General features: G+C 39.9%; 1 protein-coding gene across 7 annotated transcripts in view; it reads right to left on the bottom strand.

Moving 5' to 3' along the window:
- The window catches only part of LOC131107810 (uncharacterized), a 37,733-nt gene extending 14,100 nt beyond the window's left edge, over positions 1 to 23,633 (bottom strand). For 3 of the 7 annotated variants that reach the window (XM_058058153.1, XM_058058155.1, XM_058058159.1), the window contains exons 1-18: positions 22,977 to 23,633; positions 21,731 to 21,820; positions 21,214 to 21,318; positions 20,650 to 20,766; positions 16,356 to 16,502; positions 15,210 to 15,401; positions 13,244 to 13,327; positions 12,916 to 13,034; positions 12,717 to 12,831; positions 12,559 to 12,636; positions 12,364 to 12,479; positions 11,033 to 11,195; positions 5,886 to 6,019; positions 5,695 to 5,791; positions 4,103 to 4,252; positions 3,711 to 3,860; positions 2,543 to 2,781; positions 1,669 to 1,804 (exon numbers count right to left, since the gene is read on the bottom strand). In XM_058058153.1, the coding sequence (XP_057914136.1) occupies positions 1,669 to 1,804; positions 2,543 to 2,781; positions 3,711 to 3,860; positions 4,103 to 4,252; positions 5,695 to 5,791; positions 5,886 to 6,019; positions 11,033 to 11,195; positions 12,364 to 12,479; positions 12,559 to 12,636; positions 12,717 to 12,831; positions 12,916 to 13,034; positions 13,244 to 13,327; positions 15,210 to 15,401; positions 16,356 to 16,502; positions 20,650 to 20,766; positions 21,214 to 21,318; positions 21,731 to 21,820; positions 22,977 to 23,477 (2,733 nt within the window). In that variant the 5' untranslated portion in view covers positions 23,478 to 23,633. The remainder of the gene's footprint in view (positions 1 to 1,668; positions 1,805 to 2,542; positions 2,782 to 3,710; positions 3,861 to 4,102; positions 4,253 to 5,694; positions 5,792 to 5,885; positions 6,020 to 11,032; positions 11,196 to 12,363; positions 12,480 to 12,558; positions 12,637 to 12,716; positions 12,832 to 12,915; positions 13,035 to 13,243; positions 13,328 to 15,209; positions 15,402 to 16,355; positions 16,503 to 20,649; positions 20,767 to 21,213; positions 21,319 to 21,730; positions 21,821 to 22,976) is intronic. The other 4 variants (XM_058058154.1, XM_058058157.1, XM_058058160.1 and 1 more) reach the window with 4 other exon arrangements.
- Positions 23,634 to 24,973: the final 1,340 nt, after the last annotated feature.

Genomic DNA, 24,973 nt, shown 5'->3' with positions numbered 1-24,973 from the left:
TTCAATTCTGAGCATGTTGGGGGCGGAGGGGGCTGGGTGACCTTTGGTTCACCTATGTAATAAACTGTAATAACACTGTATTAATGCTGTAATAACTAAAAAAATGGAGGAAAAAAAAGAATTTTACCTGCACAAAACAGCACAAAACGAGTACAAAAAAATGACACTGCTTTGGTTAAATTTGGAGCATGTTGTGGGGGCTGGGTGACCTTTGGTTCACCTATGTAATAAACTGTAATAACACTGTATTAACTCTGTAATAACTAAAAAAAAAAACACGGAAAAAAATGTAATTTTACCTGCACAAAACAGCACAAAACGAGCACAAAAAAATGACACCACTTTGGTTCAATTCGGAGCATGTTGGGGGGCTGGGTGACCTTTGGTTCACCTATGTAATAAACTGTAATAACACTGTATCAATGCTGTAATAACTAAAAAAATGGAGGAAAAAAAAGAATTTTACCTGCACAAAACAGCACAAAACGAGTACAAAAAAATGACACTGCTTTGGTTCAATTCGGAGCATGTTGGGGGGCTGGGTGACCTTTGGTTCACCTATGTAATAAACTGTGATAACACTGTATTAACTCTGTAATAACAAAAAAAGTAGAAAAAAATTTAACTTTACCTGCACAAAACAGCACAAAACGAGCACAAAAAAATGACACAACTTCGGTTAAATTCGGAGCATGTTGGGGGGGCTGGGTGACCATTGGTTGACCTATGTAATAAACTGTAATAACACAAAAAAATGACACCGCTTTGGTTGAATTTGGAGCATGTTGTGGTGGCTGGGTGACCTTTGGTTCACCTATGTAATAAACTGTAATAACACTGTATTAACGCTGTAATAACTAAAGAAAATGCAGCAAAAAAATTCATTTTACCTGCACAAAACGAGCACAAACAAAATGACACCGCTTTGGTTCAATTTGGAGCGTGTTGTAGGGGCTGGGTGACCTTTGGTTCACCTATGTAATAAACTGTAATAACACTGTATTAATTCTGTAATAACTAAAAAAACACAGAAAAAAATTATTTTACCTGCACAAAACAGCACAAAACAAGTACAAAAAAATGACACTACTTTGGTTCAATTCGGAGCATGTTGGGGGACTGGGGGACTTTTGGTTCACCTATGTAATAAACTGTAATAACACTGTATTAACGCTGTAATAACTAAATAAATGCAGAAAAAAATCATTTTACCTGCACAAAACAGCACAAAACGAGCACAAATAAAATGACACCGCTTTGGTTCAATTTGGAGCATGTTGGGGGGCTGGGTGACCATTGGTTGACCTATGTAATAAACTGTAATAACACTGTATTAACACTGTAATAACTAAAAAATGCAAAAAAATAATAATTTTACCTGCACAAAACAGCACAAAACGAGCACAAAAAAATGACACCACTTTGGTTCAATTTGGAGTTGGGGGGGCTGGGTGACTTTTGGTTGAGCTATGTTATAAACTGTAATATCTCAAAAACGAAAGCAGCACAAACGTTCATTTTAACAGCATAAACGTAGCACAAACAAATGAGACTATTTGAGTGTTGAGTGAGTTGGGAGGGGTGTTGGGGGGGGGGGGGCAACTTCACTCAGGTTTAAAAATCATCGAGTTAATGAGGTGACTATTTGAATTCTTTAGTATGTCTCACCTGAACCAAGCAATATTGACTAGTATCGAACTCCTGACTCTCCTCCAACTCCACACGTTCCAAGAACTCATTAAGCATGCGTGTGTCCTGCAGCTTGGAACTCTGTTGAGTCAGGGCACTCAGGACAGTTTGGTATCTGAGAAAATGTGAAACGTTGGAAAAAAAATCAGTCGTTTTGTATACACAGCCTTGCTGCACACTTCAGGATACACATTTCCACATTTCACACAAGGTTTATTTCACCATGCAACAAAGGTGTTTTGATATAGTCATGCATTACATAAATATACCGCTGAGAAAGGTTATATTGTACCTACATAACCAAGGAATTTACTTTTGAGAAGGGAAAATATATTTTTCCACATTAAAGGTGCCCGTTTGCATGCAGTGTTAATAAATGACACGACCACGAGTGAGATGGTTTTACCGACATCAGCCATGCCTCAGAAAGCAGCGTTGTCTACCTCAGCCTTAGCTCATGCCCTACTCTTCAAAAACCTCAATTGAAACCTTCCTTTGTTTTCCTTAGTCGGCTTGGTGTTCTTCACAGTCGGATTTTTATGAGCAAAGACTCATCTAAACATGCAGCCAACATCACAAGTTTGTACTGAGTATCCATGGCAACAACCTATGTGTTTAAAGTCGAGCAATGTGAGAGGCATGGAAAGGGTGACTGTGCCAGTCATTGTAGGGCGGGGAACCACAGCACATGTAAGGCATATCGGATAGCCCTCATGTGCTCTATGAATCACAAATGACTAAAACATAATCTACTGTGTATAACAGAGCATAACGCTGACATTATAGTTTCATCCAAACACAATGCATTGCTAAACCACACGAATGGGGTCTCCATTAATTCCATTAAGCTTACTTTCTCTCCACTTCTTCCATACGTGCTGGTAAGCCTTGAGTGTTGGGGTGACCGTGGCCGTGGAGCCGCTCCACTTCCTTTCGGAGAGCATTGAGCTCCAGGCTGCGTATGGCTACTTCTTTCTCCAGCAGACAGTTCTCCCGCTCTGCGATGGTCATGGTTTCAGGGTCATTGGCTCGTGAGGACTCCTCCTCCAACCAGGCCTCCAGGCTCTCCAGAGCTTGGAGAACTTTAGCAACCTTTACACAAATTGAAGAAGCAGAAGGTCACAACTGGAATTCCTTGAAGTGCGATGCTTGTAATGGCAGCACGGCGGTCGAGTGGTTAGCGTGAAGATCTCATAGCTAGGAGACGAGGGTTCAATTCCACCCTTGGCCATCTCTGTGTGGAGTTTGCATGTACTCTGATTTCCTCCCACATTCCAAAAACCCGGAGTACCCGGAGAAAACCCACGCATGCACGGGGAGAACATGCAAACTCCACACAGAGATGGCTGAGGGTGGAATTGAACCCTGGTCTCTGAGCTGTGAGTTCTGGTATGAATGTGCATTCATACCTATGGACAATTTGGAGTCGCCAATTAACCTAGCATGTTTTTGAAATGTGGCACGGCGGTCGAGTGGTTAGCGCGCAGACCTCACAGCTCAATTCCACCCTCGGCCATCTCTGTGTGGAGTATGCATGTTCTCCCCGTGCATGCGTGGGTTTTATCCGGGTACTCCGGTTTCCTCCCACATTCCAAAAACATGCTAGGTTAATTGGCGACTCCAAATTGGATTTGAGTGTGAATGGTTGTTTGTCTCTATGTGCCCTGTGATTGGCTGGCGACCAGTCCAGAGTGTACCCCTCCCTCTCTCTCGCCCGAAGACAGCTGGGATAGGCTCCAGCAACCCCCGCGACCCTCGTGAGGGAAAAGCGGTAGAAAATGAATGAATGTTGTTATGGATGAAGAGAAATACAAGACTTGATTGAAATGGGAGATGAGCATGAAAAATGTGTACATGTTGGCAGGTCTGGTTTTTGTAGTGGAAAAACAACATTTTTGCAGAGAATTTTGCAAACATGAAGAAAACAGCACATACTCTAGTCTCATAATAAAAACAAAACAAAGCATAACCAGAAGGTAATTTCAGTCATACAGTCGTGAGATATCGCTAATGAATATTACCCTAATGCCCAGATCTTCAGAGGCCTGCAGGAAGCCAGCATTCTTCTGGTGCCTCCTCTGCAGCTCTTCCCACAGCACCTCCAGCTGGCTTAGGAACTGTTCTATCTTGGCGCTGCCTGGGTGCTGTGCACGGACCAGCCCATGGCCCTCCTGGGGTTTCAGGAAATAATCATGAGAAATGCACCCAAAGCTGTCCAATAGCTTACACATTGTTTTTTTTTGGCAGTACCAAATGACCGTAATGATTGAATGATACTGAACATACTGGTTGCTTTTTGCTACGGAGTACTTTCTAATATGCTTTTGACTTTGGATTTTTGTCTTAATAGTCAAATATGCCATAATTTATGAACTCATCCAGCACTTTTGTTTCAAGACAAACCGTAACTTACTCGTTTGACCACCTCTATCCTGGCTTTGTTGGTGATGATTTCTTGTTGCACTGCATATTGGCACCTTCTGGCTGCCTCCATGCCCTCGAACGTGGCTATTGAACACACTTGTGTAGCCATTGAAACATTATCTTTCAGCCAGGACAGAGTCTGAAATACACAATTATGGAAAGCAATCGCGTTAAAGAGAAGGAATGTTTGTCAATAATAATACTTAGTCACAGAAAACAAAACATTTTAGCAATGAGTGAGACACTGGGCCTTGCTTTCCCCCTGAAAATCTTTGTACAGTCATCCCTTGCCACTTTGTGGTTCAAAGATTGCTCCCTGACTCTACTGCAGTTTATCAAAAATCAAATGCTCACTGATTTGTGGCCTATTAGTCCAAATACAGTAAACCTCGGATATATCGGACTCGGATATATCGGAAATTCACTCACAACGGACAGATAAAAAAGAACCAAATTTTCTGTAATGCATTTCCAATAAAAATTCATTGCATATATCAGATTTTTTATAACGGATTTCGCCCATTTCGGACAAAATCTCCAGTCCCGTTCCAATGCATTTCCATTAAATTTCCCTCGCATATATCGGATGGCCGCATCGTGGCGCTCCGATTCGCCGATTCGTGACAGGCCGCTATACGACGTCATTTGCAGCGTTTGCAACGTTGCCTGCGCGTCCAGGTACATTGGAAACATAGTCAAGGAAGTGCCTTTTTATAACGGATAAAATCCGATTTACGCATATACCGGATATAAATCCGATATATGCGTAAAAAACGGACATTTTCCGGTATACGCATATAATGGATTTCGCTTATATCGGACAAAACCAGTGGGAACAATTGAATCCGATATATCCGAGGTTTACTGTATATCGAAAGATAAGTCATATGTAGTATTCTAGTATCACTACAAGGTGTCAGTAATGTTACATTGATGAGACATTACATTAACACTGCAGCTATGGCATGTCCAGCACAACATAGTTCTCCTCCTATTATGTGTGGAAGTGGTAATTTTTGTCTTCCTACTTTGTCTGTCTTGTCTGTCCATTCTCATTGAAACACTTAAGGTTAAGTAAATAAGTAAATTGAAGGCTCATGCTATTTAGCAATGTGATGTAAACAAAGAATAATAGGAGTATGAGGTGACTACAGGGGTGTTATTTCATGTCTAAAGGGCTCTAATAATGGTAAAAAAAAACGTATTTAAATGGTCATAAAAAGGATTTATATGTCTGTACTATGAAAATATTCCATGTATTAATACTGAATCCTACTTTTTTCAAATAATTTATTGCTGTCGGGTCTGGAAGCAATTAACCGCGATAAATGAGGGATGGCTGTATTGATACAAATAAGCTGGGACATTTACTGCTACAATGCAACATTACTTGTGAACACATCAGTTTACCCATTATGAAATATGACATAATGTCTGGAGCTTGTTACAAATTAGAACAGACAATTTTAAGAGGCAGTCCATACAGATGCAGCACTAATTGGGACATTATTTGTGCAATGACAGATTTTGTAATAAGAGTTTTTTTTTTTTTTTTAAAGTGGCTGGCACAGGTTAGTTCACCTTGTCAGCGGACACAGTGAACTTCTGGAGCTGGATGTGAAGCTGTGGGTGGCCTGGCGAGGCGGTGGCATGCCTGGGCTCAACTCTACGCTTGCTGCTGGAAAGAAAACAGAGACTGGTATATTAGGACTTACATAAAGACCTCTCGTTACGTAAGAGAGCTAGAGAGAGTGAAGCCCGGCTGAAATCACCTTTCCCTCCTTGACTGATGACTGACGATGACATCATCTGCAAAGGCAGGGCCATCTGCCATGGGCGAAGGGGTGTGGTTCACAGATTGTTGTGGCTGGCTTTGCCTAGCGCTGGCGTGACCTTCGGATGTACTCTGTGGAGTACAATAAAGTACAATAAAATATAGCAGCAACATCGGTCAGTGTTAATGGGAAGGGCTGGAGGACCGAAAAACATGGACAACTGAATAAATGACACACATATACTTTGGGGTTAACAACTACATAAAAATCCTGCATCCCATAAGTGTGATTAACCTTCCTCTTGTGTTAACTTTCTGGTATCATCTCTTGTGTTAACGGGTCGGTTTTGACCCATGTATTAAATCAGATATAAAATACACTAAAAACAATAAGTTACCATCAAATTTGCTTCTAACATTTTGGTTACCTTCTTAGGCTTCTTCATCCATGAAAATATTGGTTTTAATACTTTTGGTTTGGGCATGTAGGCCTTTTTTTTTAGTGGTTAGCGCGCAGACCTCACAGCTAGGAGACCAGGGTTCAATTCCACCCTCGGCCATCTCTGTGTGGAGTTTGCATGTTCTCCCCGTGCATGCATGGGTTTTCTCCGGGTACTCCGGTTTCCTCCCACATTCCAAAAACATGCTAGGTTAATTGGTGACTCCAAATTGTCCATAGGTATGAATGTTTGTGAATGTTTTGTGGCTGGCTGCATGGCGTGCAAGTGGTTAGCGTGCAGGCCTCGCAGCTAGGAGACCCGAGTTCAATTCCACCGTTGGCCATCTCTGTGTGGAGTTTGCATGTTCTCCTCGTGCATGCGTGGGTATTCCCGTTTTCTCCCACATTCCAAGAACATGCTAGGTAAATTGGTGACTCCAGGTATGAATGTGAGTGTGAATGGTTGTTTGTCTATAGGTGCTCTGTGATTGGCTGGCGACCAGTCCAGGGTGTACCCCGCCTCTCTCCCGAAGACAGCTGGGATAGGCTCCAGCAACCCTCGTGAGGATAAGCGGTAGAAAATGAATGAATGAATGAATGAATGAAAAGGATAAATGATACTAGGCTGCATGTTGGTCGAGTAGTTAGCGTGCAGGCCTCACAGCTAGGAGATCCGAGTTCGATTCCACCCTCGGCCATCTCTGTGTGGAGTTTGCATGTTCTCCCCGTGCATGCGTGGGTTTTCTCCGGGTACTCCGGTTTCCTCCCACATTCCAAAAACATGCTAGGTTAATTGGCGACTCCAAATTGTCCATAGGTATGAATGTGAGTGTGAATGGTTGTTTGTCTATATGTGCCCTGTGATTGGCTGACGACCAGTCCAGGGTGTACCCCGCCTCTCGCCCAAAGACAGCTGGGATAGGCTCCAGCACCCCCGCAACCCTTGTGAGGAAAAAGCGGTAGAAAATGAATGAATGAATGAATATACCCCTCGATTTCAATTTCCGAAAATGGTAAAATGAACGTCAAAAGAATCATATTAATAAATTGAAAGTTCTTTTGATACCTGGCTAATCTTGAGAGCTATAGAACATATCTCTTAAATCTATTAGTTTTATTTATTTTCTCATTTTAGTATTAATCACGTAGAAAATGAATGAATGAATGAATATACCCATCGATTTCCTTCATTCATTCATTTCCAAAAATGGTAAAATGAACCTCAAAAGAATCATATTAATAAATTCAAGGTTCTTTTGTTACCTGGCTAATCTTCAGGGCTATAGAACATATCTCTTAAATCAATTAGTTTTATTTATTTTTTCATTTTAGTATTAATCACTAAAGAAACATCTATGGTGTTCGGGTCAATTTTGACCCATATATATTAATATCAAGAAAAGGTAGAAAAAGTTATTGTTTACAGCAACAAAATGAGAATCCCTTGAAGCTTACATGATGAGAAGAGGAGCTGGTTGCTAATTGTACACTTATGATTTCAGTTTTGGCTCAAAATATTGCTTTATAGTCATATTATTATAACTGACTCTAACAATACAGTGGTCATAATTTCAAACAGACCATTTTAAAATGTAGTAAAAATTATTTTTTTTGGTTTTATTTTGTTGAAATAGAATTTCCCGACGAAGTCAAAAAGCCTTGATGCAATAAACAAATGTTTTGTGATTCTTTTTATGCATTAAAATGTAAAACGGGTCGGTGCCGACCCTAACACAAGAGGAGGGTTAATGGACACATTTGCTTCTGTTCTCACTCTGTTCTCACTCTTTTATATACACAAAAAACACACCAAAGTGTGTTCTACATAAAAAACAATATAAAACAAATGATGTATGATGAACCAAAACACTACATTTGACATTTATCTTTTGAAGTTTTGATCTGCTTTTCATCCACCTCTTTTTACAAAACACTTCCCTCCACAGTAGTGTTCAACCTCATCTGTTTTCAACTGATACCCTCTTGAGTATCTTCCTATGAAGTCAGCCAAGAACTATCACTTAGCACCGAGTCCATCTGGTCTGCAGGCCCGAGCATCTGGCTACACTTATCCAAAGAAACAACTGATGCTTATGTTTACTTCCTGCAATAAGAGACTGGACTACTGGCCTCTACACTGCATCCACTATGACCACATCACAACACAGATATCAATATTATGATGGACATGCAAGGAAATAAAGAACATTTAAGGAGGAAAGCCATTAGCATCAGAACAACTGCAAAGCGGTGTGGCTGTAACTATTCTGTAATGAGTTCAGTAAACCTGGGAGTCTGAAAAAAAAAGCACCAAATGACTTTAACCCAGGGGTCTCAAACTCAATTTACCTGGGGGCCACTGGAGCTAGGGTCTGGGTGAGGTTTTCCAAAAAAAAAAAAAAAAACAGAAAAATGAATAAACTTTGCTTTGGTTCCAATTTTCTACAAGAAAAGCTCTGATAAAACATTCCACTGTTCTCAAATATCTTAATTTTTATTTTTCTACACAAAATAAGATGAAAAAAATAAACAAATCAAGAATAAAGAAAATCAATCAATCAGTAATAAATAAATATAATAATAATAATAAAACGGCAAATAATAAAAACTTAAGAAACCACATATAGTTGGTGGGTAGACAAATTATTTATTATTATTTACAATTATTTAAATGAACAAAGCATTATTAGAGCCCTGTAGACATGACAAAACACGACTATAGTCACATTTATACTCTTTTTATTTACAACATATTGCGCAACTGCAGGGTCTTGAGACACATGCTAACTCGCAAACTAGAGAGCTAGCGACCTAAACGGTAGGCTTCAAGTTATTTCCTTGAAACTTAAATAGCCAAAAACTTACCACTTCCACACGGATAGGGAGGATAACTATTAACAGTTATTTAACCTTTAACATGAACATTAATCAAACGTAATATTTTTTTCTGGGTACATGATACCATACAGCATCCATATCAAACTTGCGCGGGCCGCACTAACATTAAACTTTCATATCAAGGCGGGGGCCTCAAACTAGTGTCCTGTGGGCCACATTTGGCGTGTTTGAGATCCCTGCTTTAACCGTTTGATTGTTGGTCAGGCCTGGCTTTCGACTTGTCTGCCTTTTGGTCTCTTGGGTTTTCTTTCAATTGTCTTATTAAGCGCTCCATAAATTGTAATGAGTGTTGCGGCCACAAAAACACACCATGGAAAGTCTGTAGTGTGCAACGGATGAGAGGATTGCCTTTTTTTTTTTTTTTTACATCAAGTATGCCAAGCTCACTAGACCTAATGGACCATGCGTCTGGCAACATGCCAGTCAGAACCTACAAGGAAATAAAGTGACATTGAATCATAAGGAAAATGGAAAAAGTGACGATTTCTCGCATTCAGACTCTAGGCAAGTGGTCTTTGAGGAAGTCGGTGGGGATTGTGCATTCATTTCACATTGCGCTGCGCCCGTATGCAATATTTATAGGTATCATTTATAGGTATCATAGGTATCATGACACTGGGCCTGATACCAGACAAACCATGTGATGATCTTATTATCACATACTATTTAATCATGAGCTTATTATCATGTACTATTTAATCAAAAGACCATTTTGTCTCCAGAAAATGTTCAGTTTATTACATGTATTATATCTAAACAGTGTAAACACAACAATTGCAAAAATATTTCAACAATAATATTTTATCAACAGTCTTATCTTGTTAATGTCTGACAATTAAAGTTCCATTAATCAAGTTTGGGTTTTTTGGTGACTGGAGAAGCACTAGGAATATTTATAGTGTGTGTTCACTCTTGTGCGCTGTTCTCTGATTGGTTGTTTCACGGGCACGATACCAGAGCAGCGCGCTCTGAGTGGACAGTGGATATCACTGCCCTGGGCTTTGACACAGTATCATTTCGGCCTTTTCTCGTATCATTCATGTTTCTAGGGTACAGGGCCAATTAATACTGTAGTATGTGATAAGTGATGTTATCGTAACACTATGTTAAGTACACAACATTGATGTTTTAATCCTCGCTCAAATTTTTCCAAACTCGTCCTTCAAGGCACACTAATAGTTTTTCATGATAGGTTTATAGCCAGCCAGGTCAAAGTAAGTGCATTCACATGCTTAATAATGTGCAGCATGGCTGCCAGAATGTCATTTCTGCTCATGATCCACTTACCCTGGATTGACCCACCATCTATTAATACGCCAATGGCTGTACTTTGTTACGTGGCTTGAGCCAGGATATTATTCCATCATAAAGTAAAAAGGATATGTAAACCAGTTGGACTTTGAATTGAAGGGAAAAGTGTATTTGCTCTGGCTCAGAATTTAGCAATGTAGTCATAGTTTGACATTATTCATGGAAGCTTATGAAATGAAGTACTTTCAGCCAGGGTACACATCTAAAAACGTCATGTGGCTCCTACAGGGGAATAACCGTAGTATTTTGGGACAAAGTGGTTTCAAGTACAACACTAAATTGTAAAAGTTTAACGTCTTTTGTGGGACTACGTTGTGATTGGGGAATCTGGTGATATTCCACAGTGTACTACTTTGTCATACATGTGTTGTCACACTGGAATCAACACACAACAGTACAGCTGACCCCTAAACTGTAAATAAGGCATTTTCCACACAGATGGCATACATGCAATCCCGGCCAACAGCAACAGTCGTCACGCTACCAACTCTACTTACCGTATAACCATTAGGATGACTCGGCCATTCTGTTCCCTCCTTTCCCATGATCCTTCCACTCTCAGTTCCCATGTTGGAAAGGAGTTTTTGGGCTGGTGTCAATAGGTCAGCATCTTCCCTGGTGAATGTCGAACCCGTGGGAGAGAGGGTGGTCCGCTCGCTTCTGCAGAACGAGCAAAGCAAAGTGGGGGTTGCTGTGGCGTTGACAGCAAGGCTTTAGAGGCCCTCAATAAAATCCAGTTATGGGTCTGAATTTTATGCCAGTGTTTGTGTTTTTTTTCGGATTTAAATAGCTGAGGCGTACAACTTAAATGCTGGAGGTTATGTAATTTATGGAAGTCAAGATAGTTCCCCTATGAGGACATGCTGTCTGTGTGAAAGATTTTTCAAGGTCGGGCAGGGATGAGCATGATTCTTCTTGAGATATTTCATCATTTGGGGATTTGATGATGATGGTGGCGGAGAGGTCGCCGTCTAAAGTTGCTCCAACATCTCCCACGGGTGTTTACATGGGTTCAGATGTGGTGACTGGAGAGGCCATCTGCTAGTTGTTTCTACACAAATTCATTCAGCCTTTCCTTTTAATTTGGCGTCCTATTTATAGCATTAAAGTTTTCACATCATTATCGCCCTAGAATTTCCTGTTTTTGTCTTCAAATGTGCTTATTATCATATTTAAAGCAGGCATTTTCCATTTTTGATAATATAATATACCATTTAAATACATCTTATGCTGTTTGTATTGCATGCTATTGAAATAAAAATGTCTTTTGCTTTGTTATTGATTGATTTTTGGTTTATTATTATTATTAATTCTTGAACTGAAGCTGTATACGTTTAGATGCAGACCACTGTATGTGGAACTTTGTGTTGGCTGTGATGAACACTTCGTACATTGTTTTTCTGTGAAAAATAAAAATATATATTTCTGCGTAATTTTGTGTTCTGAGTCAAAAAAATACCAAAAAAAACAAAAAACAATTCTAAAATATTTTATGTCAAACTGAACACAAAAAGGCCTGAGTCATGAAGAATATGATGTAATCACAGTGTTTTACACTGAGCACATCAGTGTTCAACTGGTTCATATAAATGTTTGTTCATATTGTGGTTTGTGTGCGTCATTTGGAGACAAAACACCATTTTGAGAAGAATGAAGACTGTTTTGGATGTAAAGTTTCATTTTGCAGGAGAATTGAGGGGTTTTCAGAAATGTGTGAGTGATTTTTGGATTTGAGTTCTGAGAATATGAGGCATCCTTTCAGAAAATGTAAAAATAAACAATCGAGAAAAACTGTAGAAACTGGTGTAAAACTGGTGTGTTGGCTTACCTGAAAACCTTCTGAAGAGATGCCCAGCAGTCCTTGAGCTCAATCTGCTTCTGTGTTACACCAGCGGCCAAGGCAGGATGGAGATTAGACAGCTGTGATACACTCACATCTAACATCTAGCACACACACACACGTCTGGAGGTTAGGTAGTGAAGGTTTCTGCAAAAACACTTGTTGTGGACTAGTCTTTCCTACCATGATTTGACTGGCAATGTCACGGATTTCCCTGTCTCCAAAGAGGTCCGGCTCTTTGGATGCGGTTATGCTTTTCATCTAAGAGTAAGCATAGTTCTTAGTGATGTCATTTCCATGTGAAGTTCTAATTCGAATAGTGACAACAAAGACAGGAATACCATGTTATTGATAGCAAACAATGTGTTGTCAGCCTGCTGGTAGAAGGAGGACACCTCCAGTGCAAGATGAAGATGGTCTTGGTGTTTTTTAAGATGAGACTGGACTTTCATCCACCTGCACACACAGAGCAGAGGACTGTTCAAATCTTGAAATCTTATCGTTTGTTTATTTTACAGATTCATCTCAAGGGGGACTCACATTTTATTGATGTTTTTCCTCCTGCTGGAGATGCTTTTGCTATCTGTCTTCCCTTGTTTCTCCAGTTTTAAGGCCAAGTTATTGATCTCTTCGTGGAGGGTTCTGTATAATTGCTCATCCTGCAGTAAAAAAAAAAAAAAAAAAGCAAACCACAATTAAATCATGATGGATTGGTCGTATATGGCTATTTGGGAAGATAACAAAATCTGTAAAACATTGAATAAAATAAGAATTAGCAAATAGTGCGTACTGTCTGTATTTAAGTTTACGAAACAATGTTTGTATTTAAATGTAAAATGTCTTGTGTCCGATAATGATGCCAGCTCACCTGTTTCAAAAATAAAATTCTTCTGGTTAGCTGCATTTTGTCAACATTCGCCCCCAGGACATTTACAAGATACTGCTCCTCTTCCTGTCGGCACACATAAAAGACAGAATTTGTAGCCTCCGTTTGTTGGAAAAGCAGACATTTTTTTCCCCTTTTAGAGACACCCGAATTATGCTATTATTATTATTATCCCTACAACCAAGACAGACATAAAACAGAAATAGCCCCAAGCATGAGGAGTCAGACGCTAAACCAGATAATAAGAAAGAGTGGAAAATGATGGATGGACTCAAACTGAAGATCCATTCATCCATCCATTTTCTATATTGCTTAACCTCACTAGGGGTGCTGGAGCCTATCCCAGCTGTCTTGGGGCGAGAGGCGGGGTACACCCTGGACTGGTGAAACTGAAAAGTTTCTAACAATTCACCTATATATGAACCGTAAAAGAAAGTTAATTATTGTTTTGTGTACTGATATACGTAGCTAGCTGGTTTATTATTAGTGCTGTCAAAAATGCACAGGTAAATTAATTACAACCTGTAATTAATTTATTTAATTAATCATTTTTAATCTCACCTTGAAGTATTACCATTTAAATGTGTTTGTTTATTGTGTTTGATATAAATATCTATGTGTAACAAAATGTTTTCAGTTTGCAACCCCTTTGTTAGCCCCTTGTCTTCCACTTATATTTATCGGCAATGTCTTCTTTTCTAACAGCGTTTTGAGTTAATGTAGTAGTCTAAACTTGAGCCGCTTTGCAAACGAAGCAAAAGAAGGCATATCACTCTACCTTTATCGATGTTTCCATCTGGGTGTTTGTGAAATGTAAACATTGCATTCATTGGACCTACTCACTGCTCCTCACGTTGCCCTCCCAACTACAATGGGAGGCAGTTTATGCTAAACAAGGCAGTCAGTGTCCACTTCAGGGTGTGACTGACCATTGTGTTCCACCACCAAATACTCAAGTACAAGAATCCCGAAGCATAAAAACAGATATTTTTTTTTAGTTTTTTAAGAAAAAAAAAGATCTGTTTTTATGCTTTTTTGAGAAAAAAATAAAAATAAAAATCTGTTTTTATGCTCTGGGCTTCTTGTACTTGAGTATTTGGGGGTGGAACACAATGGTCAGTCACACCCTGAAGTGGACACTGACTGCCTTGTTTAGCATAAACTGCCTCCCATTGTAGTTGGGAGGGCAAGGTGAGGAGCAGTGAGGAGACCTGAAAATGGAGAAGTAACAGTTGTCCAATTAATGCAATGTTTACATTTCACCCCGAGTGATATGCCTTCTTTGTATGCTTACTAGCAAAGCAGCTCAAGTTTAGACTACTACATTAATTCAAAACGCCCGAGCCAATTGTGAGTGCAGCCACACTTAATGTTAGAAGAGAAGACATTGCCGATAAATATAAGTGGAAGACAAGGGGTTAACAAAGGGGTTGCAAACTGAAAACATTTTGTTATACATGCAAACACATTTAAATGGTAATACCTCAAGGTGAGATTAAAAATGATTAATTAGATGAATTAATTACAGGTTGTAATTAATTAACCTGTGCATTTTTGACAGCACTAATAATAAACCAGCTAGCTATATCAGTACACAAAACAATAATGAACTTTCTTTTACGGTACCTATATTGTTTTTTTGAGTTTTTCTCAAAAAACTCAAAAAATAAATAAATAAATCAAAAAGTTAACAATTAAAAAAACATTAAAAAAATATAAAAAAATTAAAAAAATGAAAAAAAAAATAAAATCAGATTTTTAAGAAAAAGGCAACTCGCATACACAAGTTAGAGAGTTAGAGATTAAAAATTAGATGAATGTGATTTAAAACAAACAAAAACTAAATCTGACTGTGAATGAATGCTTTGACACCCCTATTTATTATATTAACTGAAGTTGTCCAAACTCTTGGTTTTGTAGCTTTGAGGATTTCAGCCCTTTACAGTACCTTCTTTTTAATCCAGGCCTCTAGCTTGTCCACTTTTTTATTGAACTCCTGCAAGTTTTTGGCCCCTCCCAGCACCCTGGATTGGTTGGTAGCCGTCTGTTTCAGAATGTTCCATTGGTCTTTCAGCTGGCTAAGCTGCTTCTTCACAAGGTCAGAGGTCGGATTCAGCTTGCAGATAAGTTGATCACCTGTCTTTTTTTTTAAATGGAGAGTTACAAAAAGACATTGTCCACCAGAAATGTCACAGTGAGAAACCCTAATGGTTACTGGTTGTTTAAGTACGAGTGGTTTTCGGGTTACGAATCAAACTACGAATCAGGAATCAAACTATGGAATGGATTGAGTAAGGACCTCAAACAATGCACAACGATGAGCCAATTCAAGAAACAATACAAGCAGTTGATGTTTGCTAAATACAAGGATGAAGAGTCTTGAACCAGTCATGATGTGCTATACATATCACTATATTGACACTTACTATGGTACCCATTATGTCATTGGATGCTCATATCACCGCGTACTTCGGTACGGGACAAAAAAAAAAAAAAAAAAAAACAAAACTTAAATTATATTAGGAAAGCAGGAAGTGAACAAATGTAACAGTTACTGATTGTAAAAGTACCAGATGGAGGGGTAGGATTTAATAAGCTTTGCTTCTTCCTACTCCTTTTGGACATGTGGAACTGTGAACTAATTATGGGATGCACTCAATTGTAATCGGATGCATGTTCAAATGAAATAAAACCATTACCATTACCATTACCATTACCATTACCATTACCATTACCATTACCATTACCATTACCATTACCATTACCATTACCATTATGAATGAGCTCTGTTTGTTCAACACATTGGAGGTTTTTTTTTAGTGTAAATTGGAAATCCCAATTCACTCCCACTGTAAACAGTCCACAATAGAGTAATAAAAACAGTAAAGTTTTCAAAGAGAATTATAATGAAGAATTCTTTAGCTGTCTACTGGAGGCCATGGCACCCTTAGCATCTGCCTATATTATATAACTATAATTAGTTAACATGGTTATGTCATGCTTCATCACTAGTAACAATGAACAGCGGTCCCAATCAGATCTCCATCTCCTCTACCTGTTAAATGTCAACGCAAACATTGCAGTTAGGTAGTACCTGGTTGAGTTGGATGAGGGTGTTGTCAAAGTCTTTGAGGTCTCTCTGGACTATCTGTGAGGCTTCATCCCAGTCCTGTAGGGGGCAGCGCTGAATTTTGGAGTCATCCTTAAGTTCTTGGAATTGACTTTTCATCCATATCTCAGCCTACAAAGAGATTTACTCCTGGTCAGTTACATTATCAGTTGTTTTGACTGTTCTTATGTGTATAAACACATTTCACACAAGTGTTTAACTTGTGTTGAAGGACAGGCCACACCTGCTGGTTGCATGATATCAGATGTGTGATGTCTGGAGGATTGGTAGTATAGTGTTAGTAAATAGTGCTATTTGTGCTGATCAAGGGCGAGAGGAGGCTATATTTTCTTCCCTGGCTTAAAAGTGTTTGACACTTCATATTATTCAGAGCAGACATTTTGCTCGGCCAATTTCAGGACACTGTTGCATAAGGTTTTGTCCAGCAAAGCTGACTTTTATGGCAAATGACGTAAGGGGAGAGAACTCAAAATCAGGTGGCAAAAATCCAAACCTTGTGGAAAGTTGTCATTTGTTTGCTATAAAACATTCAGATTGAAGCCAAAGCTCCATTGAGTCACAATGATTGAATCAATACATTAATAAAGTCTGGTACTTCCAGTTCTAAACAGGACTGTAGTTGGCTCCAGTAGAACTTTTATTTTCCACAGAGCTGATCTTATGTACTTTACAAAATGTCAAATCACAGTTCAGTGCACAAATAAGGAATTACATGTCGACACATTTTTCCTAAAGGTATATAAAGTGACTAATATTGGATGATAAATACAATAAAGTCATTTCCTCATCTGCATTTAACATCAAGACCACAAATGACATGGCCGCTAAACAACGCTTTGCCTGAGATGAAAACAAGTGATGTCACTCACTGCCTCGGAGAAGCATTAAGTTTACAAGCCCCCAGAGGCATCTAAGGTATTTCTGTGTCGAACAGAAGGAAAAGAGCTTTGACAAAGTGGGCCTGGTCCTATCTCCTCAAACTGGCAGGCTCTCATGGCTCACAATGACCTCATACAGGAAGTCTACGATTCCCTTGTTTCTTCCTGTCCACGCTGTGCAACAATGGCCTGTTGATCCTAATGTACAGTCGGGCCGAAGCCTGCAAATATGGGCAGCGCCGATGGTGCAAGTTTAATGTGAAAAATCTGTATTCCCACTTAAAAACAGATTTACTGTTGACGTCATCTTTTGCAGAATATATTTAGAAAGCAAAACTGGCTGTATTTCAGACTCCGGCATGTTTTAAAATGGGCTAATTTTAGCAATTTAAGGTTAAAAACAAGAACAGGTTGTAAAATGTTCAGCATTCTGCCACATTTTTAACTACTTGGGTAACGTAACTTGGCTCTGAAAGCAACAGTGAGAGTGCAGGTTTCTATTCTTTGTCATGAAAGTTATGACGAAGTTGTGATGTTTTGCAGAACAGCCTCTGAGACCGATGGTGTGTTTCCTCGCTTTGCAACCTTAGCCTTAACCATTAGGCAACTTTAGAATAAAAAAAAAACAAAACATATTCATTAGGACTAGCAATCAACTCCATGTAAAACAAACATGTCTACCTATTCAGCACACATGCTTAAACAGACATTGTGGACTCTCAGCACATTCTCGGGGTGTTTCTTCTAAAATCCAAGCACCGCAGAGTGAAAGGCGGTAAAGGTTGTTAACATTAACAACGTGCTACAGAGCTGTTTTCAACACGACACGAGCTTGAGCTCGACACGTCCAAAATAGTCCTTATGACTAGAAATCAACTGCTTCTTTCTTTGACGGATTGACTGCATAAAATTGTCCCTCTACTAGATCCGCAGGTCCATCGGCATGAAAGCAAAGATGAGATAACACGACCCGTTCCACAGCTTAGCAACGCCTCGCGGGGCCATATAGGCGTGAAGAGATGGAGCCAAACAATGACCTCATCCCTAAATAATTGCTTCACTTGTGGCGTTTTTCCCTCTTTGCCTCTCTTTTAGCTCAACACCACTATTTCAGTTGTCGGGGAAAAATAAGAAGCAGTTCATATTTTGGCTGATCTGACAATGCAAATTTCCCCACTGAGGGACGAATAAAGGCATATTTTATCTTATCTTATCTTACAAACTACTTGACCAAAACAGAAATTACGTCCTCTTGGAAGGCAAGTTCTAACAATAAAAGAATAGAAAACAGACTGAATAGATGTAAGATATGCTAACACAACGGTTATTCAGCTACACAAAAAATATAAACATGAACAGAAAAGATGTCCAATGTTTATGTAACATAAACAGTTTTTTCATTTATAATTCGCTCTGGAGTATAAGTCGCAGGAACAGCCAACCTATGAAAAAAAGTGTGACCTATAGTCGGTATAAATACGGTATACGAGTTTTTTTCTGTTGTCGCACATTTTTCTTTTTTGAGGAAACATGCAATTTCAAATTTCCCCACTGAGGGACGAATAAAGGCATATCTTATCTTATCTTATGCAGCTTCCATACGATGGTGATTATAAATGACGAAGAAGTGTGGTTCTAAATGCGAAAATCACAAACCAGATTAAAAAAAAAAACTTGTTCCCTGGTTGACGATGGACCATTATTAGTCAAAAAATGTTGGAAAATGTAGTATTCCAGTCACAAGGCATCAGTAATGTTACATTGACGTGACATGAAATTACATTAGCTTGCATGGGGAAAAAAGTTCAGTGTGGAAGTGGTACGTTTTTGGCTTCTTACTTTGTCCTTCTTTGTCCCACTGAGTTTGAAATCCTTAAGTTTAGAATAAATAAATTGGAGAATGACAAGTTAGCTTGGTAGCATGCTATGTTTAAAGCCGCCGCCGTCTCTTGTGCCCCAACAGTGATCCCGTAGCCCTGTGCATTACAGTTGAGCATCCATCTTCTATACCGCTTATATATGATGGAGCCTATCCCAGCTTATCGCTGGACAAAGTATTCATTAATTCATTAATATTAAATCCTGCTGGGCGGAAATTCACTCATCGTGGTCAATCTAGAAACCAATCAACAGTGATAAATGAGGGATGACTGTATTGTGTATAGTAAGTCTTGCAATTTAGTGTTGGGTGTATGATCCGATATCTATACTAATACCACAGTATTCAACGTAAGGGACAAGTTTTTACATGCAATGTTGTTCGATAACCAAGACAGTGTTCGAGAACTGAGGCCACATTTTGGCATATTGTTTCCGAGCTTCTTCTGTATTAAACGTGTCTGTTTTCTACACGGGGCGACACGGCGGTCGAGTGGTTAGCGCGCAGACCTCACAGCTAGGAGACCAGGGTTCAATTCCACCCTCGGCCATCTCTGTGTGGAGTTTGCATGTTCTCCCCGTGCATGCGTGGGTTTTCTCCGGGTACTCCGGTTTCCTCCCACAATCCAAAAAAACATGCTAGGCTAATTGGTGACACCAAATTGTCCATAGGTATGAATGTGAGTGTGAATGGTTGTTTGTCTATATGTGCCCTGTGATTGGCTGGCCACCAATCCAGGGACAGACCTCTCGCCCGAAGACAGCTGGGATAGGCTCCAGCACCCTCGCGAGGAAAAGCGGTAGAAAATGAATGAATGTTTTCTGTACCGCTTATCCTCACAAGGGTCGCGGGGTGCTGGAGCCTATCCCAGCTGTCTTCAGGCGAGAGGCCTGGACTGGTCGCCAGCCAATCACAGTCAATTTGGAGTCGCCAATTAACCTAGCATGTTTTTGGAATGTGGGAGGAAACCAGAGTAGCAAGTGTTCAGTTCATTTCAAACCTGCTAAAGGTTGAAGAATATCATGTTTGCACAATGCAGCATGTCCGCAAAAGACATTTATTTAATTTTTGCCCTTTTCCCGAGCCACAACTACTGCTAAATACTTCAGGCCTTGAGAGTAATAATAATAATAATAATAATACATTTTATTTGTATAGCGCTAAAAATACTCAAAGACACTTTACAGAAGAATGGAGTTGAATAAAAACAAGTAAACAGAGTAAAAGATGCGTTAAAATACAAAATTCATTCGTTTGTACACAGTTAAAACAAGAGTAAAAGCGGGGCGGGGCACAGCAGTCAGGTATAAAAAGTTAGACATTAAAAACAGATTTAAAGAGGTGGGTTTTTAGTTGTTTTTTGAAACTGGGAAGGTCAGGGCAAGCACGGAGTGAATGGGGCAAAGAGTTCCAGAGGGTGGGGGCAGCGATGGAGAAGGCTCTCGAGTAGTATTATATGACCAAGTTTACTGCAACACAGTCCTATCCTACAGTATCTTACCTGTAGTACTTCCTTGTCGAAGAGAGATGTGCACTGAGTGAGGCGGTCGCTCTGCAACATAACATCTGTTGGCTTGTCATTGAGAGTGTGAAGATGGCGTCTGCGTGCGTCTTTCTCCTGCCATTCAGACAGTAAAAACAGTTTTCAATGAAAGTGATTTAATTCCTGTCTTAGACTTTATTCATGAAAACAAATCTCATCATTCCAAAATCACTACTTTCATTTGTTGCATTCAGCATCACATTAGACACAACTGAAGACAAGGATCTAAAATGGATTCCTGTAGCTCTCTAATCGGGAAACACCTGGCCAATGAAGGAAGCGAGAGCGGGCAGCTTTTCGGATGTCTGACGATTACCTCTGAACAACTTTATAAACGTAGGTTCATTGTTTAACTCCTGAGAGGGAAAGCACGGTGACACTTTCTCAAATGAATCATCACTGTTTGTGTTCTTTTCTTTAAATACGCCAACAACACAAGAGGAGAGGTTGTATGAATAAAGATGCAGAATGACATAAAAGGACAAAAAAGGGGCCATCTTTGTGTTAGCGTGTTATTATTACCAGCCTCCATGTGGACTTTAGAATGTCTTTTCTTTTGTTAACATCTTCCCTGACCTCATGTTTTCCAGCGAGCCCTGCCTCTGAAGGGTGTGCTGTAACAGAGCACTTCATAAACACACACACACGTACACACACACACACACACACACACACACACACACACACACACACACACACACACACAGATGACTTCAACCAGGACTCAGCCAAACATAACAGTCCCCTTTGCCCGATGTCATACAACACACAACATACAGTACAGCAGATTGGGTGATTCTGCTGACTGATGACTTTTTCATTAGTTACACCCAAATATGAAGAAACAAAAGGGTTCACATTGTCTCTCTTAACTGCTTCCTAAATGTCTCATATACTACATATATACAAAATATAAGTAGCATGTCTACATCCTTTTTATACAGTAACTTACATGTGCTGCCATTTATTTATTTGTGACCCGAAACCAGTGTTGTCACTCACTTACTAGTTAATTATTATTATTATTAGTGCTTCTAACCTGTTGGACAGACTTCTCTCCATCGGGTTTGGGTCTGGTCTGTCCCAGCAAAGCTGAATAATCCTCGCAACAGTCAGTTTTCACAAAAACCTGAAAGTTTGAGATAAAACATGGCATTGGTAGTGATGAAGAAAGTGACCTTAGTACTAACCACGGTTGCAATAGCACAACAAATGCGTTAAATGAAGCCAGAAACTAGCATCATAGATAATTGTCTTAACTGTATACTAAACTGTATAACTGTATACATTTTAGCACACAAGCGTATGTGCTTAAAACAGGAAGAGGCAGGATATAATGCTTGCAGTATGCAGCTAGAGCAGGGGTCTCAAACACGCGGCCCGCGCGCCAAATGTGGCCCGCAGGACACTAGTTTGAGGCCCCCACCTTGATATGAAAGTTTAATGTTAGTGCGGCCCGCGCAAGTTTGATATGGATGCTGTATGGTATCATGTACCCAGAAAAAATTATTACGTTTGATTAATGTTCATGTTAAAGGTTAAATAACTGTTAATAGTTATCCTCCCCATCCGTGTGGAAGTGGTAAGTTTTTGGCTATTTAACTTTAAAGGAAATAACTTGAAGGCTACCGTTTAGGTCGCTAGCTCTCTAGTTTGCGAGTTAGCATGTGTCTCAAGACCCTGCAGTTGCGCAATATGTTGTAAATGAAAAGAGTATAATTGTGACTATAGTCGTGTTTTGTCATGTCTACAGGGCTCTAATAATGCTTTGTTCATTTTAATCTGAAAAAAATAATTTTTCTACCCACCAACTTTATTATTTGCTGTGTAGAAAAATAAAAAGTAAGATATTTGAGATCAGTGGAATGTTTTATCAGAGCTTTTATTGTATAAAATTGGAACCAAAGTTTTTTAATTTTTTTGTTTTTAATAAATGCATTTTTTTTTTTTTGAAAACCTGATGTGGCCCACTCTAAACCAAACCCGAGCTCCAGTGGCTCCCAAGTAAATTGAGTTTGAGACCCCTGAGCTAGAGGATCCTGCTGCATACAGTCCTTTTTATATAATGAACTGTAAACAATAAGTTATAGTACGACCAAAATTACTTTTATTGTTGCTAATTACTACTAATAAAAATGACATGATATTATAAGCTGTTTTAAGTTATTAATGAGTCAGATATAAAATGTATTGCTTTTCCTAGTTTATGAAAATATACTGCATACTACTATAATATATTTGTTCATCGTTACATTGACATAGCATATAAAATGTGTGTTTTGTACCTTGAAGCGAGAGCTGGGTTTGTTCTCACAGTCGACTCCCACAATCCTCGGTATGCAAGGATCTGATGCGCTGCTGATGTTGTTGTTGTTGTTGTTGTGGTTTTCTGAAGTAGATCTCAAAAGAGATCGCTGCCTCGGTCCAACTAAAATAGAGTTCTCTGATCTTTCCTTATTCCCAGAGATTGTAATCTTCTTGATGGATCTTGAAACCGCAGACGATGGGGCAACATTCTGGTTGAGGTGGTCCTCTGCGGCGGCCATGTCCTCCTGGTTGTGTTTCATGGGGGCTACCTGCTGGCTGGTGGGCGAGACCAGACACGGGTCATGTGCGCAGACCTGCTGTCGACTGAAGTAGAGCGAGTTCAGGTTCTGCTGTAGTGTGCAGTTATCAAAGTTCTGTAGATAAGTCTGCGTAAACTCCTGGCATTTGGGCACAGCGGGGACAGACAGCTTGGTCCCGATTGTGAAGGGCTGGACCTTCCTTCCAATACTCTCAGACATGGCCAGTGTCCTGCTGGGAAAAAGAAATATTCTAGAGTTCAAATCCACGTTAAGTATCTCACATCCCTCCGTTCCTCGCTCCCCGGGTCTGCTTGTCTAGTCTCTTCTGGTTGAATAGAAAATGAAGAGGCTGCTCAGTTTTCCACCTTCTTGTGCATGTTGAGAATACATAGCACACAGCCGAGGATGGCTTCCTTGGACTCCTGGGAGCTGACACGCTCCCACACGTGGCGCAGAGCTGTGCCGAGGTGGCTGACGGCTGAAGAGAGGCTTCTCCTGAGGAACTGGACCAGTGAGCCTACCACACTGCTACTGAGGAGCCTGATAACCAGGGACCGCAGCAGGATGAAAAATGCTGGCATGCTGCCTGAATGACTTTCTGCTTTGGCTGAAAAAAAAGGCTCTCAGAAGGAGGGGGAGAGCAGAGGGTTGGTTCAAGAGAGGATGAAGTCACCACCTCTCCATTCTCTTTTTTCTTTCTGTCAGGAGCTTTGAGTGGGCTGAGAAGCCTTTGGATGTGAAGAGTCTGAACTGGGAGAGAAAATTCATGCAGAAGAGTTAAAAGTTAGAGAGCTCATGAAGCATGAGGTAATATCCTCATCTTAAATCACACACACCTACGCTGCCTCTCTACGAGGAACAAGCTCTGGACGTAGACAATTAAAGCTAGTGCCGAAATTTAAAGAGAGTCTGAGATGCTCAGATGCTCCGTCTCCTTCCGCCCAGACCTCTATGAGAAGTGAGCACAGTCCGCAGGCACAAGCCTTGTCCTTCCCCCATCTGCAGGGAACAGTTGTCACACTGGTTCAGATGCAGAATGGAACAGAACGTCCTGTCAATCACGTCCTTGAGCCTCAGAGGTGCGGGTAGTGAACGTGTGCACGGCCAATGTTCGGCCAAACAGATGATGCCCCGCTCCCGTCATTCTTACATGGTGGCTGGTGTTCAGCAGAGCACATGTCCGACTGACTGATTGGAATGTTAGGGGTGGGCTGCCGATGTCAACGCAGCGGGGGGATTAGACAGCAGGGGAAATATTTTCAAGGAGAAAACTTTCCCAAAAAAGGAGCTCTCACTTTTTATTCCGCTGCACCTTAAGACTTGACTACTTCCTGCAGTTCAAACTCTCATAACAAAATACAGTGAAGTGTAACGATGTGGTGGTTATTAGTCTCATTTTAAAATGCAATGCCACAACACAGCAGTTTTTACATAGGTATGAAAATATGCATGAATTCATTGCACCTTATCAGACCAGCAAAGAAAACAAAAATTAATTAATATAAAAAAATACACTAAATTACCTCTTGGATTGACTCCCCCATCGGTTTATGTCTGCTTTGTCCCTGCAACACTAGATCATAAAATGTATCCTTATTTTTTATTTTATTTTATTATTTTTTGAATAATTTAAACCTTTTTCTAAACTCAAAGACTCTCATACAACATTCAACATTTTCTGTAGCGCATACTTTTTAAACTGAAACTAATTTATT

This window comes from Doryrhamphus excisus, chromosome 20 (genome assembly GCF_030265055.1).
Source record: "Doryrhamphus excisus isolate RoL2022-K1 chromosome 20, RoL_Dexc_1.0, whole genome shotgun sequence".
NCBI lineage: Eukaryota > Metazoa > Chordata > Actinopteri > Syngnathiformes > Syngnathidae > Doryrhamphus > Doryrhamphus excisus.
The sequence above is the reverse complement of the archived record's forward strand: the minus strand, read 5'-3'. Positions and strand labels throughout refer to the sequence as shown.